General features: G+C 33.8%; 1 protein-coding gene across 3 annotated transcripts; it reads right to left on the reverse strand.

Annotated features, from left to right (window-relative positions):
* Positions 1-9,091: 9,091 nt before the first annotated feature.
* LOC127724485 (uncharacterized) lies at positions 9,092-22,408 on the reverse strand. 3 transcript variants are annotated; one of them, XM_052231466.1, is made up of 2 exons: positions 22,368-22,408; positions 9,092-10,848 (listed from the first exon to the last, which is right to left on the reverse strand). In XM_052231466.1, the coding sequence occupies exon 2, from the start codon at positions 10,579-10,581 to the stop codon at positions 9,127-9,129; it is 1,455 nt and encodes a 484-aa protein (XP_052087426.1). In that variant the 5' UTR covers positions 10,582-10,848; positions 22,368-22,408; the 3' UTR covers positions 9,092-9,126. The 3 variants fall into 3 exon arrangements, with proteins under 3 accessions (XP_052087426.1, XP_052087427.1, XP_052087425.1); XM_052231467.1 differs by lacking the exon at positions 22,368-22,408 and adding an exon at positions 14,320-14,360; XM_052231465.1 differs by lacking the exon at positions 9,092-10,848 and adding an exon at positions 17,123-18,895.
* Between the last annotated feature and the right edge of the window lie 280 nt (positions 22,409-22,688).

A 22,688-nucleotide genomic window follows, 5' to 3' on the forward strand; every position in this document is an offset into this window, starting at 1 on the left:
AAGAATGAGGAAGTTAAATGGTCATGTGAGAAAATTAAAGCAAGGTGAACAGTGACTTTAACGACATACGTTCTGGTCGTTCAGTTATAATTGGCACACAGGAGAGACGTAAGGCCCAGTTGAGCATATTTATACACATATCATATACATCGTAATCTAGTGCAGATTTCAATTTGCACTTGGCGCAAATAAAATCTCCTTTTGAAAAATTGGCTTTATTTTTGGAGGTGCAATCTCAAATTCAAACATGATTTTTTTTTGTAATTTTATAAATGTTATTTATGTTTCCTAAAAATGCCTGAAAAGAACAGACTACTAATCGAAGTATTAAACCTAATCTGAAATCGAATTCTACATTTATAAAATATTAATGCAATTTTATGTAGGCAAAATTAACAGTGAGCACGTCTGACATGAAATTATGATAACTGCTACAACCCTTTCTTCATTGAGACTTTATTCAGACCTATAGACTGGCAGTATCAGCAGTTTCTCTATCACCGGACAAACCCTGATCATTGGACACTCATTTTGTATATAGAAATACCAGAGAAAATCAATACATTAAATTATAACGTCACCTCGATCGATGAAGATTTATGGCCCTAACAGTACATTTGGGCATTTAAGGGGAGATTAAAATTTGATATTGGTACCAGAACTGGGAGGGTCAAACCGGACAATTGTTCAATTCTGCAAAAAGTATATAGGCTTTCAAGCTATTATGTAACGGTGTGATCGTTCAGTACCAGATATTGGTAATTATGTACTGTATTCACATATATACACGAACATTAAAAAATATGAAAAACTAGCTAAGGCTCAACCATCAAGTTGAAAACTTCGTATGCTGTCAAATAGGTTAATTAACCAAAACTCTTTAAAAAAAATAAAAAACCAAAGACAAAATCCAAAGGATTAAAGAGAAATTGGCTGCTTAATATTTCGACTTTTAAGGTACTTTTTAAATTGGGCCCCATCGACTTTAGGGCATCGGCAGTTCTGTATGGCTAGGATTATAGACTCTACTCTAATAAATAGCTATTGGATAGTACTACAGCAGGAGGGTAAAGAATTTCTGGGGTAAGCATTCTTAAAGGCCAAACATGTCGTCCGAAACATGGAAATAGAGCCAACTTCGATAAAATACGCAATTGGGACACCCACTTTCCGACCCATTGTCGCGGTAGTTCTTTATGGCTATGGATTATAGACATAATGCCCTAATGAATAGCCATTGGACAGTACTACAACGTGAGGGTAAAGAATTTCTGGGGTAAGCATTCTTAAAGGCCGAAAATTTTGTCCGTAATACGGGAAAAAATCAAATTTGATACAATACGCATTGAAGTCACCCACTTTCCAACCCATTGCCTCGGCAGTTCTGTATGGCTAGGGATTATAGACTCTACTCTAATAAATAGCTATTGGATAGTACTACAGCAGGAGGGTAAAGAATTTCTGGGGTAAGCATTCTTAAAGGTCAAAAATGTCGTCCGAAACATGGAAATAAAGCCAAATTTGATACAATACGAATTGGGGACACCCACTTTCCGACCCATTGTCGCGGTAGTTCTTTATGGCTAACACTTTGTTTATGAGATCACATAACATACACACATAAAAAGTGAAAGGACATACCATATGCCAAACTCTATACAATTTAATTTAAATAAATAATATAGATACTAAATGGCTAAGGCTGAACAGGTTTGAACTGGCTGGTTTGGACATATCTACGCTATGCGGTTGAGGAAAACTTTATATTAGTATTGTAATTTTCATTGTTATTGATAAATGTTATATGAGTATTGTAAACCAAATCTTGAATTCTATCCTAATTCTAACCTATTTTGGGGAAATTTCAGAAATTCAAATGTGACGTCACCTTTTTTTTAGCGTTGATCTCTTTGGCTAACGCGGCTGTGAATTTTTTTGTGCTGGTTTATGTTGTTCTATGTATCCATTTTTATTCTGAAGTTAGTCACCACTTCGGTGTTGTCATGTATATCTATTATATGGAGGTTTTTATGGATTTACTGTTAGCAAAAGTATGAATTATTCTTAATACTAAGGATGTTCTTGTCCCAGACGAATGACCTTGGCCGTGTTTGGCGCAGCTTTTTGGAACTTTTGGTCCTCGGTGCTCTTCGGCTTTGTGCTTGTTTTGGCTTTTGTACTTTTTTGATCTGGGCGTCGATGGTTGGTCTTGTGTGGACGAGACGCGCGTCTTGCGTGTTGAATTTTAAACCTGGTACCTTTTGTTAGCTATTATTCGTATGTTTCTCTGTCCTATATGTTCTCCCAGTTATTTGTATTGTAGTCCTGTCCTGTTATGTTGTCATTTTAATGTTATATTTAATATTGCCATAAAAGCGGGAGGTTTGGCTAGCCACAAAACCAGGTTCAAACCACCATTTTTACTTAAAATGTCCTGTACCAAGTCAGGAAAATGGCCATTGTTATATTATAGTTCGTTTCTGTGTATGTTACATTTTAATGTTGTACGTGTTTCTGTTGTGTCGTAGTTCTCTTATATTTGATGTGTTTCCCTCAGTTTTAGTTTGTAACCTGGATTTGTTTTTTTCTCAATCGATTTATGAATTTCGAACAGCGGTATACTACTGTTGCCTTTATTTATATAAAGCTACACAAACAACTATAAATTTCATTTAAGTTCATTTCATACAATGTGAAACTTGAAACGCACACAGAGAAAAAAGAAAAGAATGATGGAATTGTCTGTGAGTTGCCAAAATTGAAATCGGAAATAAAATGACTCGATTTACAAAAGAATGCTTTTAATAAGCAAATTGCTACTAGAATTTTTTGAGATATCTATTGATCTGAAGTGAAAAAAAAATAACAACTCACCCTTGTGACCGATTCAATCTATGTGTACCAAGTGTTAACAAGAAGAATGAGGAAGTTTAATGGTCATGTGATAAAATTAAAGCAAGGTGAACAGTGACTTTAACGACATACGTTCTGGTCGTTCAGTTATAATTGGCACACAGAAAGACATATACATCGTAATCTAGTGCAGATTTCAATTTGCACTTGGCGCAAATAAAATCTCCTTTTGAAAAATTGGCCTTATTTTTGGAGGTGCAATCTCAATTTCAAACATGATTTTTTTTGTAATTTTATAAATGTTATTTATGTCTCCTAAAAATGCCTGAAAAAAACAGACTACTAATCGAAGTATTAAACCTAATCTGAAATCGAATTCTACATTTATAAAATATTAATGCAATTTTATGTAGGCAAAATTAACAGTGAGCACGTCTGACATGAAATTATGATAACTGCTACAACCCTTTCTTCTTTGAGACTTTATTCAGACCTATAGACCGGCAGTATCAGCAGTTTCTCTATCATCGGACAAACCCTGATCATTGGACACTCATTTTGTATACAGAAATACCAGAAAAAAACAATACATTAAATTATAACGTCACCTCGCGATCGATCGATGAAGATTTATGGCCCTAACAGTACATTTGGGCATTTAAGGGGAGATCAAAAATTAGGGCCGGATCGACTCTAAATATGGAACAAATCGACTTGGGCTGGATCGACGTTGAGCCGGATCGACATGAAAGCGTCCACTTGTACGATAATAGAGGTTTCCCAATTTGCTACGTATCAAGTACGGTTGATACATAACTCAACCGTTAGTGTTGATTTGGAGGTATCATTTAATGCAGGAGATTGTTTATTTTATCCACCATGATAATATTAAAGAAATTTGAGTTGCATTTCAACAAAAACTAGCTCAACTTTTTATTTGATAACGATTTCATCGTTTCTAGAACACTTTGTTTTTGATTATATGAGATTATTTACTTAGTGCACAAGTGAATGAATCAATCAGACCTTACACGAACTGAGTAGACACGGCCTTTAGATGTTAAATATAGATTGGCGTTTCTGTTTGTTTTAGGTATTGTTTTCGTTTTGTTTATATGTAGAAAAAAGAAGCTATTTTCTTATATATATTAACAGACTTTGGATACAACAGATACAGTTAAGTCTGCCTCATATCTTGACTTACATCTAGAAATTGACAATGAGGGTCGGTTAAAAACAAAACTTTATGACAAAAGAGATGATTTCAGCTTCCCAATTGTGAACTTTCCATTTTTATGTAGCAACATTCCAGCAGCGCCTGCATTCGGAGTATATATCTCCCAGTTGATACGATACTCCATGGCTTGTATTTTCTATCATGATTTCCTTGATAGAGGGTTGCTACTCACAAGGAAGCTTTTAAACAAAGAGTTCCAAGTGGTGAAGTTGAAATCATCCCTTCGTAAATTTTACTGACGCCATCACGAGTTGGTTGACCGTTACGGAATATCCGTTTCACAGATGATAGCAGATATGTTCCTAATGTCGTTACTACAATCCCGTCCCCTTTTCCCGAATGTGACCTACCGAATTAGACTTATTACCGGGTTTGTACTAACATGAACAACACGACGGGTGCCACATGTGGAGCAGGATCTGCTTACCCTTCCGGAGCACCTGAGATCTACCCCAGTTTTTGGTGAGTATCGTGTTGCTCAGTCTTTAGTTTCTATGTTGTGTTTTGTGTACTATTGTTTGTCTGTTGGTCTTTTTCTTTTTTAGCCATGGCGTTGTCAGTTTATTTTCGACTTATGAGTTTGAATGTCCCTTTGTTATCTTTCGCCTCTCTTTGTAATACTATCTTTGAATGACTTTCTTAAACACGTAAATGATGTTGATTATATACGTAAACGTGTCAAAATTGTGTTGAACTCTCTTCACTCCTTGTACGATTTTGAAATTTGTTATTATAATTATTTAAGTAATCTATTTCAATCATTACAGTAAAATATTTTTCGTGAAAAGATTAGAGACCTGGTATTTCAAATTGAATGAGAAATTGGGACTCGATTTTTGTAGAAATGCATTCTAAAAAAGTAATCTGAAAAAATATTGAAAAATAACTCTTTACTATTCTGTTGCCGATGAAAAACACTATTGACTAGAATCATTGTATTAATACAACAAGAACAATTCTCATAAAACTAAAGAAGTAGTTTATTGGCATATCTGATAAATTGATCCTTTCTTTTTTTAAAAATTCGATAATGGTTTTATACCTATTTCATCATTAGAACATTATTAATGAGGTTAATTTTGTAAAATCAGATTAAATCAGTTATAATATAAATGTGCTTCATATTTTAGCTTCTTCTTCACTTTGCAATTTCAGGGGAAATAAATCTAAATTACAAAACGTTCGTGCAACGGTTACTTGCGATGGTTGTTTGAAAGCACACAATTATATTGTTTGCTTTAAATACGAAAAACATACGTGGAATTAAAGTTGCAGCTATAAATCCTCCAAATACTTTTGATTATGATTCATAAAGCATACGTTGATATCAAGTGTATATATCAATTATTTTCAAAAGTTTAATGACGGCTCCCAGTTCGTACTACGGTTGGTACGGTGGAAAATTGGAAAACCTCTAGTACGAGGACGGAGTGACAACTTAGTATAAAGTGTTTGTTTCAGGATTTATTTGGTAGGTATATACAGGATCTTTTATGGAAGCTTACATTAATTTTGCAAGTTTGGTTTTTCAATATATGCCGATGTAATTAAATATGCCAAAAATGGAATAAAAGAAAACAAGGGGTTAACGCCAGGGAGATAGCAACCCAGCGCCAAATTGTATGACAAAAGATTTCAAATGTTGATAAAAATGTATATGTCTATCTGTTTATCTGTTTATCCATGGTTTTACGGTGATCTAAATGATTAAATTTTACATTATAGTTATTAGTTTATGATTAATATTTTTGAGACAGTAATTTATTGCCAGTGATTCTTTTAACTTCGTTCACGTTATGTGTAGATTGATGTTTTTTAACATGGTGTAATCACACACAAGTGCATAACGCTACACAGCAAACTTGTATCCACTTGCATACATATTTTGTATGTACATTACAAGGGAATACCTTTAGATTTCTTAAACCTTTTTCAATATTCATGGAATACATACTGATATGAATTTTCATATTGACCTTTACTGACAACATTGCCACTGTTGTCAGCTGGTTTTTGTTTATATTTATGAATGAAAGGAGTGTGGGTACCTATAAAAAAAATTCATGACAATTTGGAGCTTGATATACAGTTTGAACTCTAGTACATCATTGACAACAATATTTTGCCCATTGGTCACATTGCTTCTCAGGTATAAAAGTATTCATACATTCTTGGTTTTTAAATTTTTGGATTTCAGCGTTCTTGATGAGAGTAAATCTAGAAAGTCGATTCAAACGCACATAATATATAAAATGTTTCATTCACAAGGATACATTTTTTTTTAATTCAGTAAACTTATAAAGTGTTGATGTCAGTAGTTCTTCCTAATAACACTATAGGGGCAGTTTTGTTGTGTAAAGAGCACATCATATACGTGTTTGAGACAGCAAAACAACACAAAACACAAATCCTTCAACAATAGAGAATACACTTGTAACTATTCGTTTGTTGGTGACTTTGTCCATTCTGTACATAGAAAAGCTAAGCAAAAAATGTGTAATCGCATCATATTAAGTTGCGGGGCAATTTTACTTTAAACGCTTATTTTTTTTCAAATCACGTGTAGATTAGTGTTTTGTAGCATGCATAGTGTTATCACAAAGGAAAATGCAGCTACTCAGCTGCATATATCATATATAATATAATAACAGACTTGCTACCAAGCCCCACGTTTTCTCAGAAAATTCTTTACAACTTAGCATAGAAATAGCTTGCAATATCCATGTTATATTTGCTGCTGTATGTTAAAAAAAACCCCATCAATAATCATTCAATCCATTGCGAATTCACGACAAAATAACTCACATTGGAATTAAGTAAAATTAGACAGAATTACTTCATACCTTGCGAAGTTGTGCACCTCTTAGTTAATTTTTTTAATTCTGAATTTGTAAGGTTGTTGTAGAATAAATTAAGGTTTAAGGATGACATCATAAACCAATTTCAAAACAAATCTTCCTTTCAAAATTAATGAATATGTTCTGTTCTGTTCTGCAAATGTTTTATATTTTCAAAATTTCAACTTTCTCATTATAGATTAGCGTTCAGTGAATATGTTTATTAACAACTAAAACGAAAGCCCTAAAAATATGTACACTATATATACATTTATTATTCAAAACAGCGAACGTCCGAACAGTCATGTTGAAATTTATTAATATTCTTTATCTACACTGGAAAGATGTATACGTATTGATAGATACAATCACTCCGAAGAAAAAAAAAAGGATATTCATTTGTATTTGGCTTTTTCTTCAATATGAACTAAATTACTGTCCAGTGTTCTTAAACAATTTTTACAATTTTGCAATTGTCTAATTCACATTTCGTATCAGTTAGCTACCTTCTATCCTTTCGTATTGGGTTTACATTTCTCAATTAATCTGTAACGCTCGTGTATGTTCACACTATGCAAACTTGATTAACAGGTGTGTGCTCCTGACACAACACGGAAGTCCTTTAAGTGTTACGATCACCAGTCCGAATGTGTTGACCGACACGATGACTGTGTCTCAACTCACTACCGATATGTAGTCTTAGAATAGTTATCGTCTGATCTGGTATTATACCGATTGTGTCCTATTCCCGATTATGAACATATGATGTAGTACAGATCCCATAGCTGGTGACGAATGCATTCATATCAGGAGTCACTTACCCTGTCGACTCATCCAGGTTCTCTTCTTTTGGAGTCTCCCCACGGTTATCGTTTGTTACGTGGATGTTCCCAATAGAATTATGCGATTTGAACATCGTTAAACTACTGTGTTCTAGATTAACTAAACAGCACCTTATTACTTGAAATGACTTTAAAAAAAAACAGTTTATATACTACAAGTAACAAGTGGAAAATTTAGTTGATATTTTCCGAATGGCAAGAAAAGGCTTCAATAAAAAAACTAAAACATTATGGAAAGTTTGTGAATGATAAAAAGATATACCACAAATAACTAGATAAATCTTATTATTTATAATCAACGAAGAACCTGCTTAAGAAATAATAAACAAATCATTTCAGAAGTTTTTCTCTTCTTGAAAGACTGCCACTGTGATTCTAGCAATCATTTGGAAAGCTCAGGACCAATTCAGCAAAGTCTTGTTAAAATGTATATAAACAGTTCAAACAATAATTTCAGAATAAGGAAAAAACATGCATGGTTTACAAGAACGAAACTGCAATCATTGCTGTGATGTAGCATAGCAACCAAGATATTCATAAGACAATTTTCCAAGACCTTTGCTTGTCTGTCTCCTAGTTTTGTGTTGATAAAGTATAAATATATTTGCCAAATTACATTGATCTCTGTATTTTACCTTATTGACCAAGAGAATTTTCTTGCAAACATTTAGTTTGGACTTGCATAATATTATATGCCATTCCGTTGATTTTTTCTACCTTTGTAATGTTTCATATGTTAAATTTGCATAATTGATTGTGTTTCTTATCAGAAATAGCATTAATCCTTTTTAACTTAATCCACATAGTTTGTAAAGCTGCGAATATAAATAATAAAAACATAAAGATATACATTCGGTTTTTTTCCACTAAACGTTTTATGTTTTTTTAACATGGTTGTTATCTTATTATAATATCAACAGTACAAATTATACTGCACCAGATGCGAATTTCAATTAATGTTTCTCAGTGATGCCCGGAACACTTAAAAAATCCTATCCAAATACAAACGTTGAAGAGCTTATCAAACTAAAAAGGACAATAAAGTATAGCCAAATCTGGACCTAAAGTAAAGCTAAATCCGGAAAACTAGAGTTTCTTAAGTATGAATTTTCTAGTATCCTTCTATTCCGACAACCAAAAAATCTCTTTTTCATACAGAATAGACACTTTGTGTGTTCACCAATTTTCTTGTAACTGTTTTTAGTTAAGAAATAGCTGTCTTTTTATTCATTATCTAAAATATTTTCTGAACAGACTACTCTAAGATATTCCAACTCTAACTCGCAATTATTACAAACAAGATAAAATAAGTTGAAAAAAAAAAGTATCCGTGTATTTGTACCTGATTGGTGAACCTTTATATCGCTTCAAACAGAAATGCAGTGCCCATGCAATTAGTCACAAGGAGACGATTGGTAGAACAGTCGTAATGCAGTGCACAGGGTTCTCCTAGTCCATCTTGATTGTCGAGTATTTGTTTTGCACTGCTTCCGTCTGGTGATATCAGCGTCACATTGTTTGAACCGGCAGATGCAACAAACACATTTCCACTGTTATCAACAGAAATCCCTTTTGGTTTTATCATATTTACATTGTCCTTGTAATCCCAGATAACGTTGCCTTTGGTATCAAAGCTAGTAACAGTGCAACATCGTTCGTTCGTCACGTAGAATTGATTATTCAAATTAGTTATATATGATCCTCGACAAAGATTAATAGCTTTGCTAATAACACTCTCTACGTTGGTGTTTAAGTCAATTTTATATATTCCGTTTGGACTATACCCCAAATATACCAAATTGTCATCAACACAAACAATTCCATAGCCCCTTGACTTCGTAGCTATCGTTTTGGTCTTTTCTCCCGAATTTATGTCAATCATCTTAATGCATGCTTTATCGTCAATACTATGCCAACCAGAACTTACAGCAACAGTCCGAATGTCGACTATAGTTAAATCAAATACACTACTTTCTTTCATTTGAATTTCGAAATCAGGACTTCCGTCTGCCTTTCTGAAAGACGATCGCTTGTATTTGTATTCAGTAAATGCCATTCGTCCGTCTGGGAGTATGATACATCCGGTAACTTGTTTACTACCAGAATCAAACATGTTTACTTGCTTTAACTTGATATTGTCGAAGGACTTGACAACAGTTGTAATTATTTGAGCTTGTCTTGATTTCCTGTTGATTAATTTTTCATTGGTTGGTACTGTTTCCACAGATACTATTCCAGACACGTTCACATCGGATAGAATATTTCTTATCTGTGTTTCTATCTCCAAACTGACTGTAAAATCATCAAAATGTGTGTTTTCCATCATGGATGTCAATCGTTTTTCTTTTTCTGAGACTTGCTTTTCGATTTCTCTGGTCGCCAGATAAACTTGGAGTTGTGAAGCATGTTGCTTTATACCTTGTAATATGTTATCAAAATTTGAAATTTCCGATTCTACTTCATTAAGACTTTTAATGACTTCTTTAATTTGTTGACTGCATTTACTCTCGGCGTCCTGAAACTGTGTGAACAGGCTCTTCTCAACAGCATCAAGATGATGGTTCACTTTAATTCTTAACTCTCGAATTTTCTTGACTGCTGATTTGCACTGATCTGCTAGTTTAGCCAAATTATCTTCACGGGCTGACCTCATGTGCGTGATGTTTGATTGTAAATCTGAAACACTCTGATTCAAATCCTGAAAAATCTGAGACGTCTTTGAGTGCTTTATAACCGTCTCGAGGGGTAAAATACTTTCTGTACATTTGGCATGCATGGTCTTGAATACACTTGTAGCAAATCGGACATTCATGCTTCTGACAATAATTTTGATATGTTTTATTGTGTATGTCACAGTATTGTTTAATATCGGTTATGAAGGCAGGTAATTTTTGATAATCATTAATTGGAATAGTTGTATGCCCACGTGTTGCTTTTAATAAAGTATGATGTTCTTTGCATTCTGAACAGAGAGCTTCGTCACAGTCTTGGCACCAGTGTGTAGATGGATTTGAAAGATGTCGGAGGTCACAGATGCCACAAATGGAAATATTGGAAGCCATTTCTTGTACGAAAAGCCCTGTAAAAATATTTTTTATTCAGTATAACCAATACGTAAATTCTCAAATTAGTTTTTCATTCTGTTTTATGACCCCTCGCCCCAAAATAACAAAATAGCATTTATGTTCATTTGTAGCAATCTTTTCTAGCAGCCAGAAACTAGAGTTGAAATTAAAACCATCTTTTTACTGTTTAATAATAACTGATTTTCTTCTTAAAATGTTTATGATGTCGATTTTCTGTTTCTGTTATATTTATATATTTTATTTGGCAATCGCCAATGGCAGTCAGCAGAGTTTAAGAACATCTGTTGTTCGACCTGCTAGTCAAATGCGTTTTGTTAAAATATACTTTTTCACTTTTTTGGTCTTTTGGAAAATGTTGTTTGTGTTGTATTTAAACCCCTCTGCCAAGAAATTTGTTTTGCATGCACACGTATAAAAATTGCGGTTTTTATCCAACGCAATCATAGGTTTGAACGTTGTTTTCAATTTAGACTTGTTTATATATATAAGTCTAAATTGAAAACAACGTTCAAACCTATGATTGAATTTTCCTCGGAGTTCAGTATTTTTGTGATTCTACTTTTTTCAGTTTAGCTATACACAATACCATGTCACCGAAAATAGGAATCTAAATATGAATCTAATTCAAAAATATTTTTAAAAATGGCTAAAAGCCACGTGGTTTGCATAAATAGACGAAAAATCAAACTAAGAGAAACCAACTTTTATTTGGAGTGCAATCGCACTTCCTATACACAAGGTGATAGGACGTGCCGCTGGAAAAGGTCACCTTTTCAAACTTGAAAATATGTGAATAGGTCGGGAAACTATCAGAAATATATGATAAGGTCCTCAATAAAGTTCCCGTGACTTCTTCGTCTGTCTTCTTTCATGGTGTTCCCGGCTGTGATTTTATCAGCCAGTTTTCTCTCTTTTGACACTTTGGTATTCCACACCACATGAAACCCAAACAATATGGGAAAAGGTAACATTTTAACCTACGCAATATTTGAAAAGGTATACATTTTAAAAATCTAAATTATATGAAAAGGGTGGGGTAACAAAACCCCAGCGTCACCCCCTATCCGGATTCGTGTAGTGTCTGCAATAAATAACGACTACTCATCTTATTTTTAGGCCTTAATTGAAAATGTCAAAAGAGATCAATTTAAAAAAAAACATTGTACGACTTTGCCCCCAGCAGAGCTATAGAAGAGGGGTGGACAGCTAAAAGGTGAGGTGGGAGGTGGGAGAAGAGTTGGTGGGAGATGGGTGGCAAGGGGTTGGGAGGTGGGAGAAATGGGGTGGGAGATGGGAGAGAAGATGTTGGAGAAAAAAATAGTTTCTATGTAAAATTAATCAGAGCCGATTTTGTATGGCCATATTTCCTTTCAGAAGATTTTCGTTAATTGTTAATTGGTTTTGGCATTAATCAGGCCATTGGTTATCTCGTTGAACAGTTTCACATTTTTTTATGTTGGGACCTTTTTAAATAGCCGAGTATACGATATTGATTTTGATCATCGTAAAGTGTTGAAGGCCGTACGGTGACCTTTACACTACTTCAACATAGTCACTGGAGTAGAAGCTGTGGGCAAGGGAGCAGTTTCCTCCTAACACTTTTTTGGGGAAAAAATACTGAACACGAAAGAGGACAGTGAATAATTCCTAGATTATAGAAAAACTTTTTTTATTTTTGCCTGTCACTCTCACAAGCCTCCACTGCCCACACTTTTCACTCTTATGCCACTGATTGTAGTTGCTTACATCTACGTCATTTGTACTCTGGTTGATAGCTGTCGCATTGCCAATCATGCCACATCTTCTTATGTTTATAAATAATGCTAAACAAGTACTCGACAGACTACTAAACTCTGGAATATGTGAGTTCTTTTTAAAATGAGAAAAAATTAAAGTTGAGACATCTTTGCATTAAAAAAAAGTATACAAGATTTATTTCAACTACATTACATGGACGGTCAACTAGTCTACACAATTATAGCAATTGTTAAGAAGTTGACCGTTATGTGAATGATGTATTCGCATTCCTAACACTATTTCTGCATAATCAAACACATAATGTTTTACTATGAAACACACGGAACATGCGGAATGGAGTATTATAAATCAAGTATATGTAGAGGTCATATTCCGTAGTCTCCTTAACAAATTTTCCAGGTACTTAATGGGATACTACAGTCTGTCGATACCTATATGTTGGTATTACACAAGGTCGTGTTTCTCTCTGACTGTTAATGACGTTTTTACGATAAATCAATTGGATGTTGGATGTGTACTGATTGATATTTACGTCTTAGATACATGATATTTTTATACCTCTACTTACTTAAATGCCAATAATGGTGCTAGCAATTTGTATATCTACCAGACTAGTCTACAACTTGTACATTTCATAGGTACAATTAAAAAGTGGGAGAAAAATTGACGTAACAGGATGGGAGGTGGGAGGTAGGAGGTGGGGTGTTGGAGGTGGGAGAGAGTACCCCCTGTCGGGTGTTACACGGACACTTTTTTGATGATACACGGAAATGTTTTAGCTGTTACACGGACACTTTTTATGAATAGAATCACTCTTGCATGATCAGTGAGTTCATGGGCATTTTAAATTTCAATTAGATTTGAAATTTTTGTTTCACCGACATATATCCTATCTTTTTTATTAAAGTATTTACGTTGGCGTAAATAATTATATTTTTTTTTTCAAACAATTCCAGTATATTACTATTCATACATTATATCAGTACACTATAAGGGATTGACCATTTAACTTCAAAAGGGGGGTTATGGTTTTTTCCTAAAAAATATTCTGATCCCCAATTTTATGAGAAAAAAATATATTGTGGTCAGGCAGATGACAAAATAATGTTCTGATTCCTGTTTTTCCTAATACCGTATATAATAGTGCTAATTTCGAAAAAAATATGTGGGTGATAGCGCTGAAAAACTAAATAATTTTCTTACTCAGAAAAAAACATACCCCCATTTTGAAGCTAAATGGTCGGTCCGTAAATGTTTGTTTTTTTTTTTAATTTTTTTTTTTGATTTTCTTGAAACGCAACATTATAAGCAAGAAAGACAAGTTTTTTAAAAAAGCTACACATATTGTATAACATGCATTCAGTTTATGCTATTTTACACGATCCCTTATGTCTGTGACATTTAAAAAAATTGTAAGTATCTTTTCGAAAGCTTGAACTATACAGTGTATAAAGACCCGAAACAGGTAAGGAAAAAAAGACACTTAAAGGGTTGGTGCCTGGTGGAATAGTCTGGATAAGGATTTGTATAGTAATACTATACAAATCCTTGGTCTGGAAATATTATCAGAATTAGGACCGGAATTGACTTCTTAAGTTTACCAAAGAAATTCTCGTAAGTGTGTAATGAAACATTGGTTACGATTACGATTGTGTTTGTACAAATTTTCTCTTAAAGGATCTTAAAGGTATCAAATAACCACTCACCAATAAATGACACATATGCAATGTATAAACAATAAAGAGGAAGTAAAGTGGTCATGTGATAAATCTAAAGTAAGGTGGACTGTTAGTAACTTAAACAATATAAGTAACATGCTTTTAGTTATTATTTTAAAACTAAGATTCCAACTTCCTCAGACAAAGTTGACCTTGGATAAATTTGACTATTATATCCTTGGTCCCCTGTGGTCATAATGCTCCTTATACGTTTCCGGGTATTTGTACTTTGAGTGTTCCTGGTGAAGGTAAATCCGGAAATCGCATCGAACGCACGAAATTCTTGTGTTAACTAGAGCTGGGTCAATACCACTGCTGTAAACTGTTAGTCCCCGAGGGAATCATCAGGTCAGTAGTCAGTGTTAAGGTAATGACACAATTTATAACATGCCTTTTCTTAAATTCGCCGTGGGTAAACAAATATATTATTTTTAAAACTTAGGTTCCAACTCTTTCAGGCAAAATTGTCCGAAATGAATTTTAATATTTTTGTTAGGTCCATTTTGGTCATAAAGCTCCTCAAGTTTCCAGGTGCTTATACATCCTTTACTTTCACATTTTTTGTGTTTGGACGTTTTTAACTGTAAATTCATCCAGAAAATTGCTTCAGACGCCTAAAACTTAATAAATGTTATTTTATTATTAGTTGTCAATGAAATACCGATAAGAAAGTTGTCAAAAACATCCCGATAAGTAAAACTCAGTTATAAAAAATACCCGTGATAATATCATTTTCAAACATTAACATGATTAAATGTTGGCACATATGAGCATTTTCCGTAATTCTATTATGTATGGTTGGAAATAAAATAACACGAAAAAAGTATTCAAACTTATTTAAAAAAAAATGAAAACAACACATTATAAATTTCATGCGTCCGAAGCGCTTTTCTGGATTTACCTTCATAATTGAGCAACGAATTGGTTCTTTACACTGAAAAAAATATAATCTGTCTATACCTTTATGTTAACCGTGCAACAATGCAAAAATAATCAGTAATAAGTCTTAAATATAAATACAAGTTGCTTTTTAAAAAAAAAAAAGACAATCCGTGAACCTTAGAACTTTTTTATTCTAATTATTAATTCAACTGAATAAGAAATTATATATCAGTGTTATCTTGGCCATGTGTGTAGAGGATAATATTTTCTTTTTATTGTAAATCATTACAGTTTTGGCATGTTGAGAGAAGTGTTAAATATAAAGCAAGGAGAGAAAAAAAAAGATTACCAGACGTATAATTTCTTAAAGAATAATAATAATTAAAAACATGGAGGACACATGTACCTTCTTCCAAAAATTCATAAAATTAATCTAGAAATAAGTAATGAGGCATTGCGAACTGGTCAGCTAGCAGGACACATTATATAATGTTCGTTACCGACCAATCATCAATAAGTGTAACTCTCCCGCGAGAGATACTTACTTGATCTAATTATAAATATAAAAAAAAAAGATGTGGTATGATTGCCAACGAGACAACTCTCCACAAGACACCTAATGACACAGAAATTAACAACTATAGGTCACCGTACGGCCTTCAACAATGAGCAAAGCCCATACCGCATAAGTCCGCTATAAAAGGCCCCGAAATGACAAATGTAAAACAATCCAAACGAGAAACCTAACGGCCTAATTTATGTACAAAAATGAACGAAAAACAAATATGTAACACATCAACAAACGACAACCACTGAATTACAGGCTCCTGACTTGGGACAGGCACATACATACAGAATGTGGCGGGGTTAAACATGTTAATAAATCTTATTATTTATAATCAACGAAGAACCTGCTTAAGAAATAATAAACAAATCATTTCAGAAGTTTTTCTCTTCTTGAAAGACTGCCACTGTGATTCTAGCAATCATTTGGAAAGCTCAGGACCAATTCAGCAAAGTCTTGTTAAAATGTATATAAACAGTTCAAACAATAATTTCAGAATAAGGAAAAAACATGCATGGTTTACAAGAACGAAACTGCAATCATTGCTGTGATGTAGCATAGCAACCAAGATATTCATAAGACAATTTTCCAAGACCTTTGCTTGTCTGTCTCCTAGTTTTGTGTTGATAAAGTATAAATATATTTGCCAAATTACATTGATCTCTGTATTTTACCTTATTGACCAAGAGAATTTTCTTGCAAACATTTAGTTTGGACTTGCATAATATTATATGCCATTCCGTTGATTTTTTCTACCTTTGTAATGTTTCATATGTTAAATTTGCATAATTGATTGTGTTTCTTATCAGAAATAGCATTAATCCTTTTTAACTTAATCCACATAGTTTGTAAAGCTGCGAATATAAATAATAAAAACATAAAGATATACATTCGGTTTTTTTCCACTAAACGTTTTATGTTTTTTTAACATGGTTGTTATCTTATTATAATATCAACAGTACAAATTATACTGCACCAGATGCGAATTTCAATTAATGTTTCTCAGTGATGCCCGGAACACTTAAAAAATCCTATCCAAATACAAACGTTGAAGAGCTTATCAAACTAAAAAGGACAATAAAGTATAGCCAAATCTGGACCTAAAGTAAAGCTAAATCCGGAAAACTAGAGTTTCTTAAGTATGAATTTTCTAGTATCCTTCTATTCCGACAACCAAAAAATCTCTTTTTCATACAGAATAGACACTTTGTGTGTTCACCAATTTTCTTGTAACTGTTTTTAGTTAAGAAATAGCTGTCTTTTTATTCATTATCTAAAATATTTTCTGAACAGACTACTCTAAGATATTCCAACTCTAACTCGCAATTATTACAAACAAGATAAAATAAGTTGAAAAAAAAAGTATCCGTGTATTTGTACCTGATTGGTGAACCTTTATATCGCTTCAAACAGAAATGCAGTGCCCATGCAATTAGTCACAAGGAGACGATTGGTAGAACAGTCGTAATGCAGTGCACAGGGTTCTCCTAGTCCATCTTGATTGTCGAGTATTTGTTTTGCACTGCTTCCGTCTGGTGATATCAGCGTCACATTGTTTGAACCGGCAGATGCAACAAACACATTTCCACTGTTATCAACAGAAATCCCTTTTGGTTTTATCATATTTACATTGTCCTTGTAATCCCAGATAACGTTGCCTTTGGTATCAAAGCTAGTAACAGTGCAACATCGTTCGTTCGTCACGTAGAATTGATTATTCAAATTAGTTATATATGATCCTCGACAAAGATTAATAGCTTTGCTAATAACACTCTCTACGTTGGTGTTTAAGTCAATTTTATATATTCCGTTTGGACTATACCCCAAATATACCAAATTGTCATCAACACAAACAATTCCATAGCCCCTTGACTTCGTAGCTATCGTTTTGGTCTTTTCTCCCGAATTTATGTCAATCATCTTAATGCATGCTTTATCGTCAATACTATGCCAACCAGAACTTACAGCAACAGTCCGAATGTCGACTATAGTTAAATCAAATACACTACTTTCTTTCATTTGAATTTCGAAATCAGGACTTCCGTCTGCCTTTCTGAAAGACGATCGCTTGTATTTGTATTCAGTAAATGCCATTCGTCCGTCTGGGAGTATGATACATCCGGTAACTTGTTTACTACCAGAATCAAACATGTTTACTTGCTTTAACTTGATATTGTCGAAGGACTTGACAACAGTTGTAATTATTTGAGCTTGTCTTGATTTCCTGTTGATTAATTTTTCATTGGTTGGTACTGTTTCCACAGATACTATTCCAGACACGTTCACATCGGATAGAATATTTCTTATCTGTGTTTCTATCTCCAAACTGACTGTAAAATCATCAAAATGTGTGTTTTCCATCATGGATGTCAATCGTTTTTCTTTTTCTGAGACTTGCTTTTCGATTTCTCTGGTCGCCAGATAAACTTGGAGTTGTGAAGCATGTTGCTTTATACCTTGTAATATGTTATCAAAATTTGAAATTTCCGATTCTACTTCATTAAGACTTTTAATGACTTCTTTAATTTGTTGACTGCATTTACTCTCGGCGTCCTGAAACTGTGTGAACAGGCTCTTCTCAACAGCATCAAGATGATGGTTCACTTTAATTCTTAACTCTCGAATTTTCTTGACTGCTGATTTGCACTGATCTGCTAGTTTAGCCAAATTATCTTCACGGGCTGACCTCATGTGCGTGATGTTTGATTGTAAATCTGAAACACTCTGATTCAAATCCTGAAAAATCTGAGACGTCTTTGAGTGCTTTATAACCGTCTCGAGGGGTAAAATACTTTCTGTACATTTGGCATGCATGGTCTTGAATACACTTGTAGCAAATCGGACATTCATGCTTCTGACAATAATTTTGATATGTTTTATTGTGTATGTCACAGTATTGTTTAATATCGGTTATGAAGGCAGGTAATTTTTGATAATCATTAATTGGAATAGTTGTATGCCCACGTGTTGCTTTTAATAAAGTATGATGTTCTTTGCATTCTGAACAGAGAGCTTCGTCACAGTCTTGGCACCAGTGTGTAGATGGATTTGAAAGATGTCGGAGGTCACAGATGCCACAAATGGAAATATTGGAAGCCATTTCTTGTACGAAAAGCCCTGTAAAAATATTTTTTATTCAGTATAACCAATACGTAAATTCTCAAATTAGTTTTTCATTCTGTTTTATGACCCCTCGCCCCAAAATAACAAAATAGCATTTATGTTCATTTGTAGCAATCTTTTCTAGCAGCCAGAAACTAGAGTTGAAATTAAAACCATCTTTTTACTGTTTAATAATAACTGATTTTCTTCTTAAAATGTTTATGATGTCGATTTTCTGTTTCTGTTATATTTATATATTTTATTTGGCAATCGCCAATGGCAGTCAGCAGAGTTTAAGAACATCTGTTGTTCGACCTGCTAGTCAAATGCGTTTTGTTAAAATATACTTTTTCACTTTTTTGGTCTTTTGGAAAATGTTGTTTGTGTTGTATTTAAACCCCTCTGCCAAGAAATTTGTTTTGCATGCACACGTATAAAAATTGCGGTTTTTATCCAACGCAATCATAGGTTTGAACGTTGTTTTCAATTTAGACTTGTTTATATATATAAGTCTAAATTGAAAACAACGTTCAAACCTATGATTGAATTTTCCTCGGAGTTCAGTATTTTTGTGATTCTACTTTTTTCAGTTTAGCTATACACAATACCATGTCACCGAAAATAGGAATCTAAATATGAATCTAATTCAAAAATATTTTTAAAAATGGCTAAAAGCCACGTGGTTTGCATAAATAGACGAAAAATCAAACTAAGAGAAACCAACTTTTATTTGGAGTGCAATCGCACTTCCTATACACAAGGTGATAGGACGTGCCGCTGGAAAAGGTCACCTTTTCAAACTTGAAAATATGTGAATAGGTCGGGAAACTATCAGAAATATATGATAAGGTCCTCAATAAAGTTCCCGTGACTTCTTCGTCTGTCTTCTTTCATGGTGTTCCCGGCTGTGATTTTATCAGCCAGTTTTCTCTCTTTTGACACTTTGGTATTCCACACCACATGAAACCCAAACAATATGGGAAAAGGTAACATTTTAACCTACGCAATATTTGAAAAGGTATACATTTTAAAAATCTAAATTATATGAAAAGGGTGGGGTAACAAAACCCCAGCGTCACCCCCTATCCGGATTCGTGTAGTGTCTGCAATAAATAACGACTACTCATCTTATTTTTAGGCCTTAATTGAAAATGTCAAAAGAGATCAATTTAAAAAAAAAACATTGTACGACTTTGCCCCCAGCAGAGCTATAGAAGAGGGGTGGACAGCTAAAAGGTGAGGTGGGAGGTGGGAGAAGAGTTGGTGGGAGATGGGTGGCAAGGGGTTGGGAGGTGGGAGAAATGGGGTGGGAGATGGGAGAGAAGAATGTTGGAGAAAAAAATAGTTTCTATGTAAAATTAATCAGAGCCGATTTTGTATGGCCATATTTCCTTTCAGAAGATTTTCGTTAATTGTTAATTGGTTTTGGCATTAATCAGGCCATTGGTTATCTCGTTGAACAGTTTCACATTTTTTTATGTTGGGACCTTTTTAAATAGCCGAGTATACGATATTGATTTTGATCATCGTAAAGTGTTGAAGGCCGTACGGTGACCTTTACACTACTTCAACATAGTCACTGGAGTAGAAGCTGTGGACAAGGGAGCAGTTTCCTCCTAACACTTTTTTGGGGAAAAAATACTGAACACGAAAGAGGACAGTGAATAATTCCTAGATTATAGAAAAACTTTTTTTATTTTTGCCTGTCACTCTCACAAGCCTCCACTGCCCACACTTTTCACTCTTATGCCACTGATTGTAGTTGCTTACATCTACGTCATTTGTACTCTGGTTGATAGCTGTCGCATTGCCAATCATGCCACATCTTCTTATGTTTATAAATAATGCTAAACAAGTACTCGACAGACTACTAAACTCTGGAATATGTGAGTTCTTTTTAAAATGAGAAAAAATTAAAGTTGAGACATCTTTGCATTAAAAAAAAGTATACAAGATTTATTTCAACTACATTACATGGACGGTCAACTAGTCTACACAATTATAGCAATTGTTAAGAAGTTGACCGTTATGTGAATGATGTATTCGCATTCCTAACACTATTTCTGCATAATCAAACACATAATGTTTTACTATGAAACACACGGAACATGCGGAATGGAGTATTATAAATCAAGTATATGTAGAGGTCATATTCCGTAGTCTCCTTAACAAATTTTCCAGGTACTTAATGGGATACTACAGTCTGTCGATACCTATATGTTGGTATTACACAAGGTCGTGTTTCTCTCTGACTGTTAATGACGTTTTTACGATAAATCAATTGGATGTTGGATGTGTACTGATTGATATTTACGTCTTAGATACATGATATTTTTATACCTCTACTTACTTAAATGCCAATAATGGTGCTAGCAATTTGTATATCTACCAGACTAGTCTACAACTTGTACATTTCATAGGTACAATTAAAAAGTGGGAGAAAAATTGACGTAACAGGATGGGAGGTGGGAGGTAGGAGGTGGGGTGTTGGAGGTGGGAGAGAGTACCCCCTGTCGGGTGTTACACGGACACTTTTTTGATGATACACGGAAATGTTTTAGTTGTTACACGGACACTTTTTATGAATAGAATCACTCTTGCATGATCAGTGAGTTCATGGGCATTTTAAATTTCAATTAGATTTGAAATTTTTGTTTCACCGACATATATCCTATCTTTTTTATTAAAGTATTTACGTTGGCGTAAATAATTATATTTTTTTTTTCAAACAATTCCAGTATATTACTATTCATACATTATATCAGTACACTATAAGGGATTGACCATTTAACTTCAAAAGGGGGGTTATGGTTTTTTCCTAAAAAATATTCTGATCCCCAATTTTATGAGAAAAAAATATATTGTGGTCAGGCAGATGACAAAATAATGTTCTGATTCCTGTTTTTCCTAATACCGTATATAATAGTGCTAATTTCGAAAAAAATATGTGGGTGATAGCGCTGAAAAACTAAATAATTTTCTTACTCAGAAAAAAACATACCCCCATTTTGAAGCTAAATGGTCGGTCCGTAAATGTTTGTTTTTTTTTTTAATTTTTTTTTTGATTTTCTTGAAACGCAACATTATAAGCAAGAAAGACAAGTTTTTTAAAAAAGCTACACATATTGTATAACATGCATTCAGTTTATGCTATTTTACACGATCCCTTATGTCTGTGACATTTAAAAAAATTGTAAGTATCTTTTCGAAAGCTTGAACTATACAGTGTATAAAGACCCGAAACAGGTAAGGAAAAAAAGACACTTAAAGGGTTGGTGCCTGGTGGAATAGTCTGGATAAGGATTTGTATAGTAATACTATACAAATCCTTGGTCTGGAAATATTATCAGAATTAGGACCGGAATTGACTTCTTAAGTTTACCAAAGAAATTCTCGTAAGTGTGTAATGAAACATTGGTTACGATTACGATTGTGTTTGTACAAATTTTCTCTTAAAGGATCTTAAAGGTATCAAATAACCACTCACCAATAAATGACACATATGCAATGTATAAACAATAAAGAGGAAGTAAAGTGGTCATGTGATAAATCTAAAGTAAGGTGGACTGTTAGTAACTTAAACAATATAAGTAACATGCTTTTAGTTATTATTTTAAAACTAAGATTCCAACTTCCTCAGACAAAGTTGACCTTGGATAAATTTGACTATTATATCCTTGGTCCCCTGTGGTCATAATGCTCCTTATACGTTTCCGGGTATTTGTACTTTGAGTGTTCCTGGTGAAGGTAAATCCGGAAATCGCATCGAACGCACGAAATTCTTGTGTTAACTAGAGCTGGGTCAATA

Source organism: Mytilus californianus, unplaced genomic scaffold, assembly GCF_021869535.1.
Source record: "Mytilus californianus isolate M0D057914Y unplaced genomic scaffold, xbMytCali1.0.p SCAF_14, whole genome shotgun sequence".
Classification (NCBI taxonomy): Eukaryota; Metazoa; Mollusca; class Bivalvia; order Mytilida; family Mytilidae; genus Mytilus; species Mytilus californianus.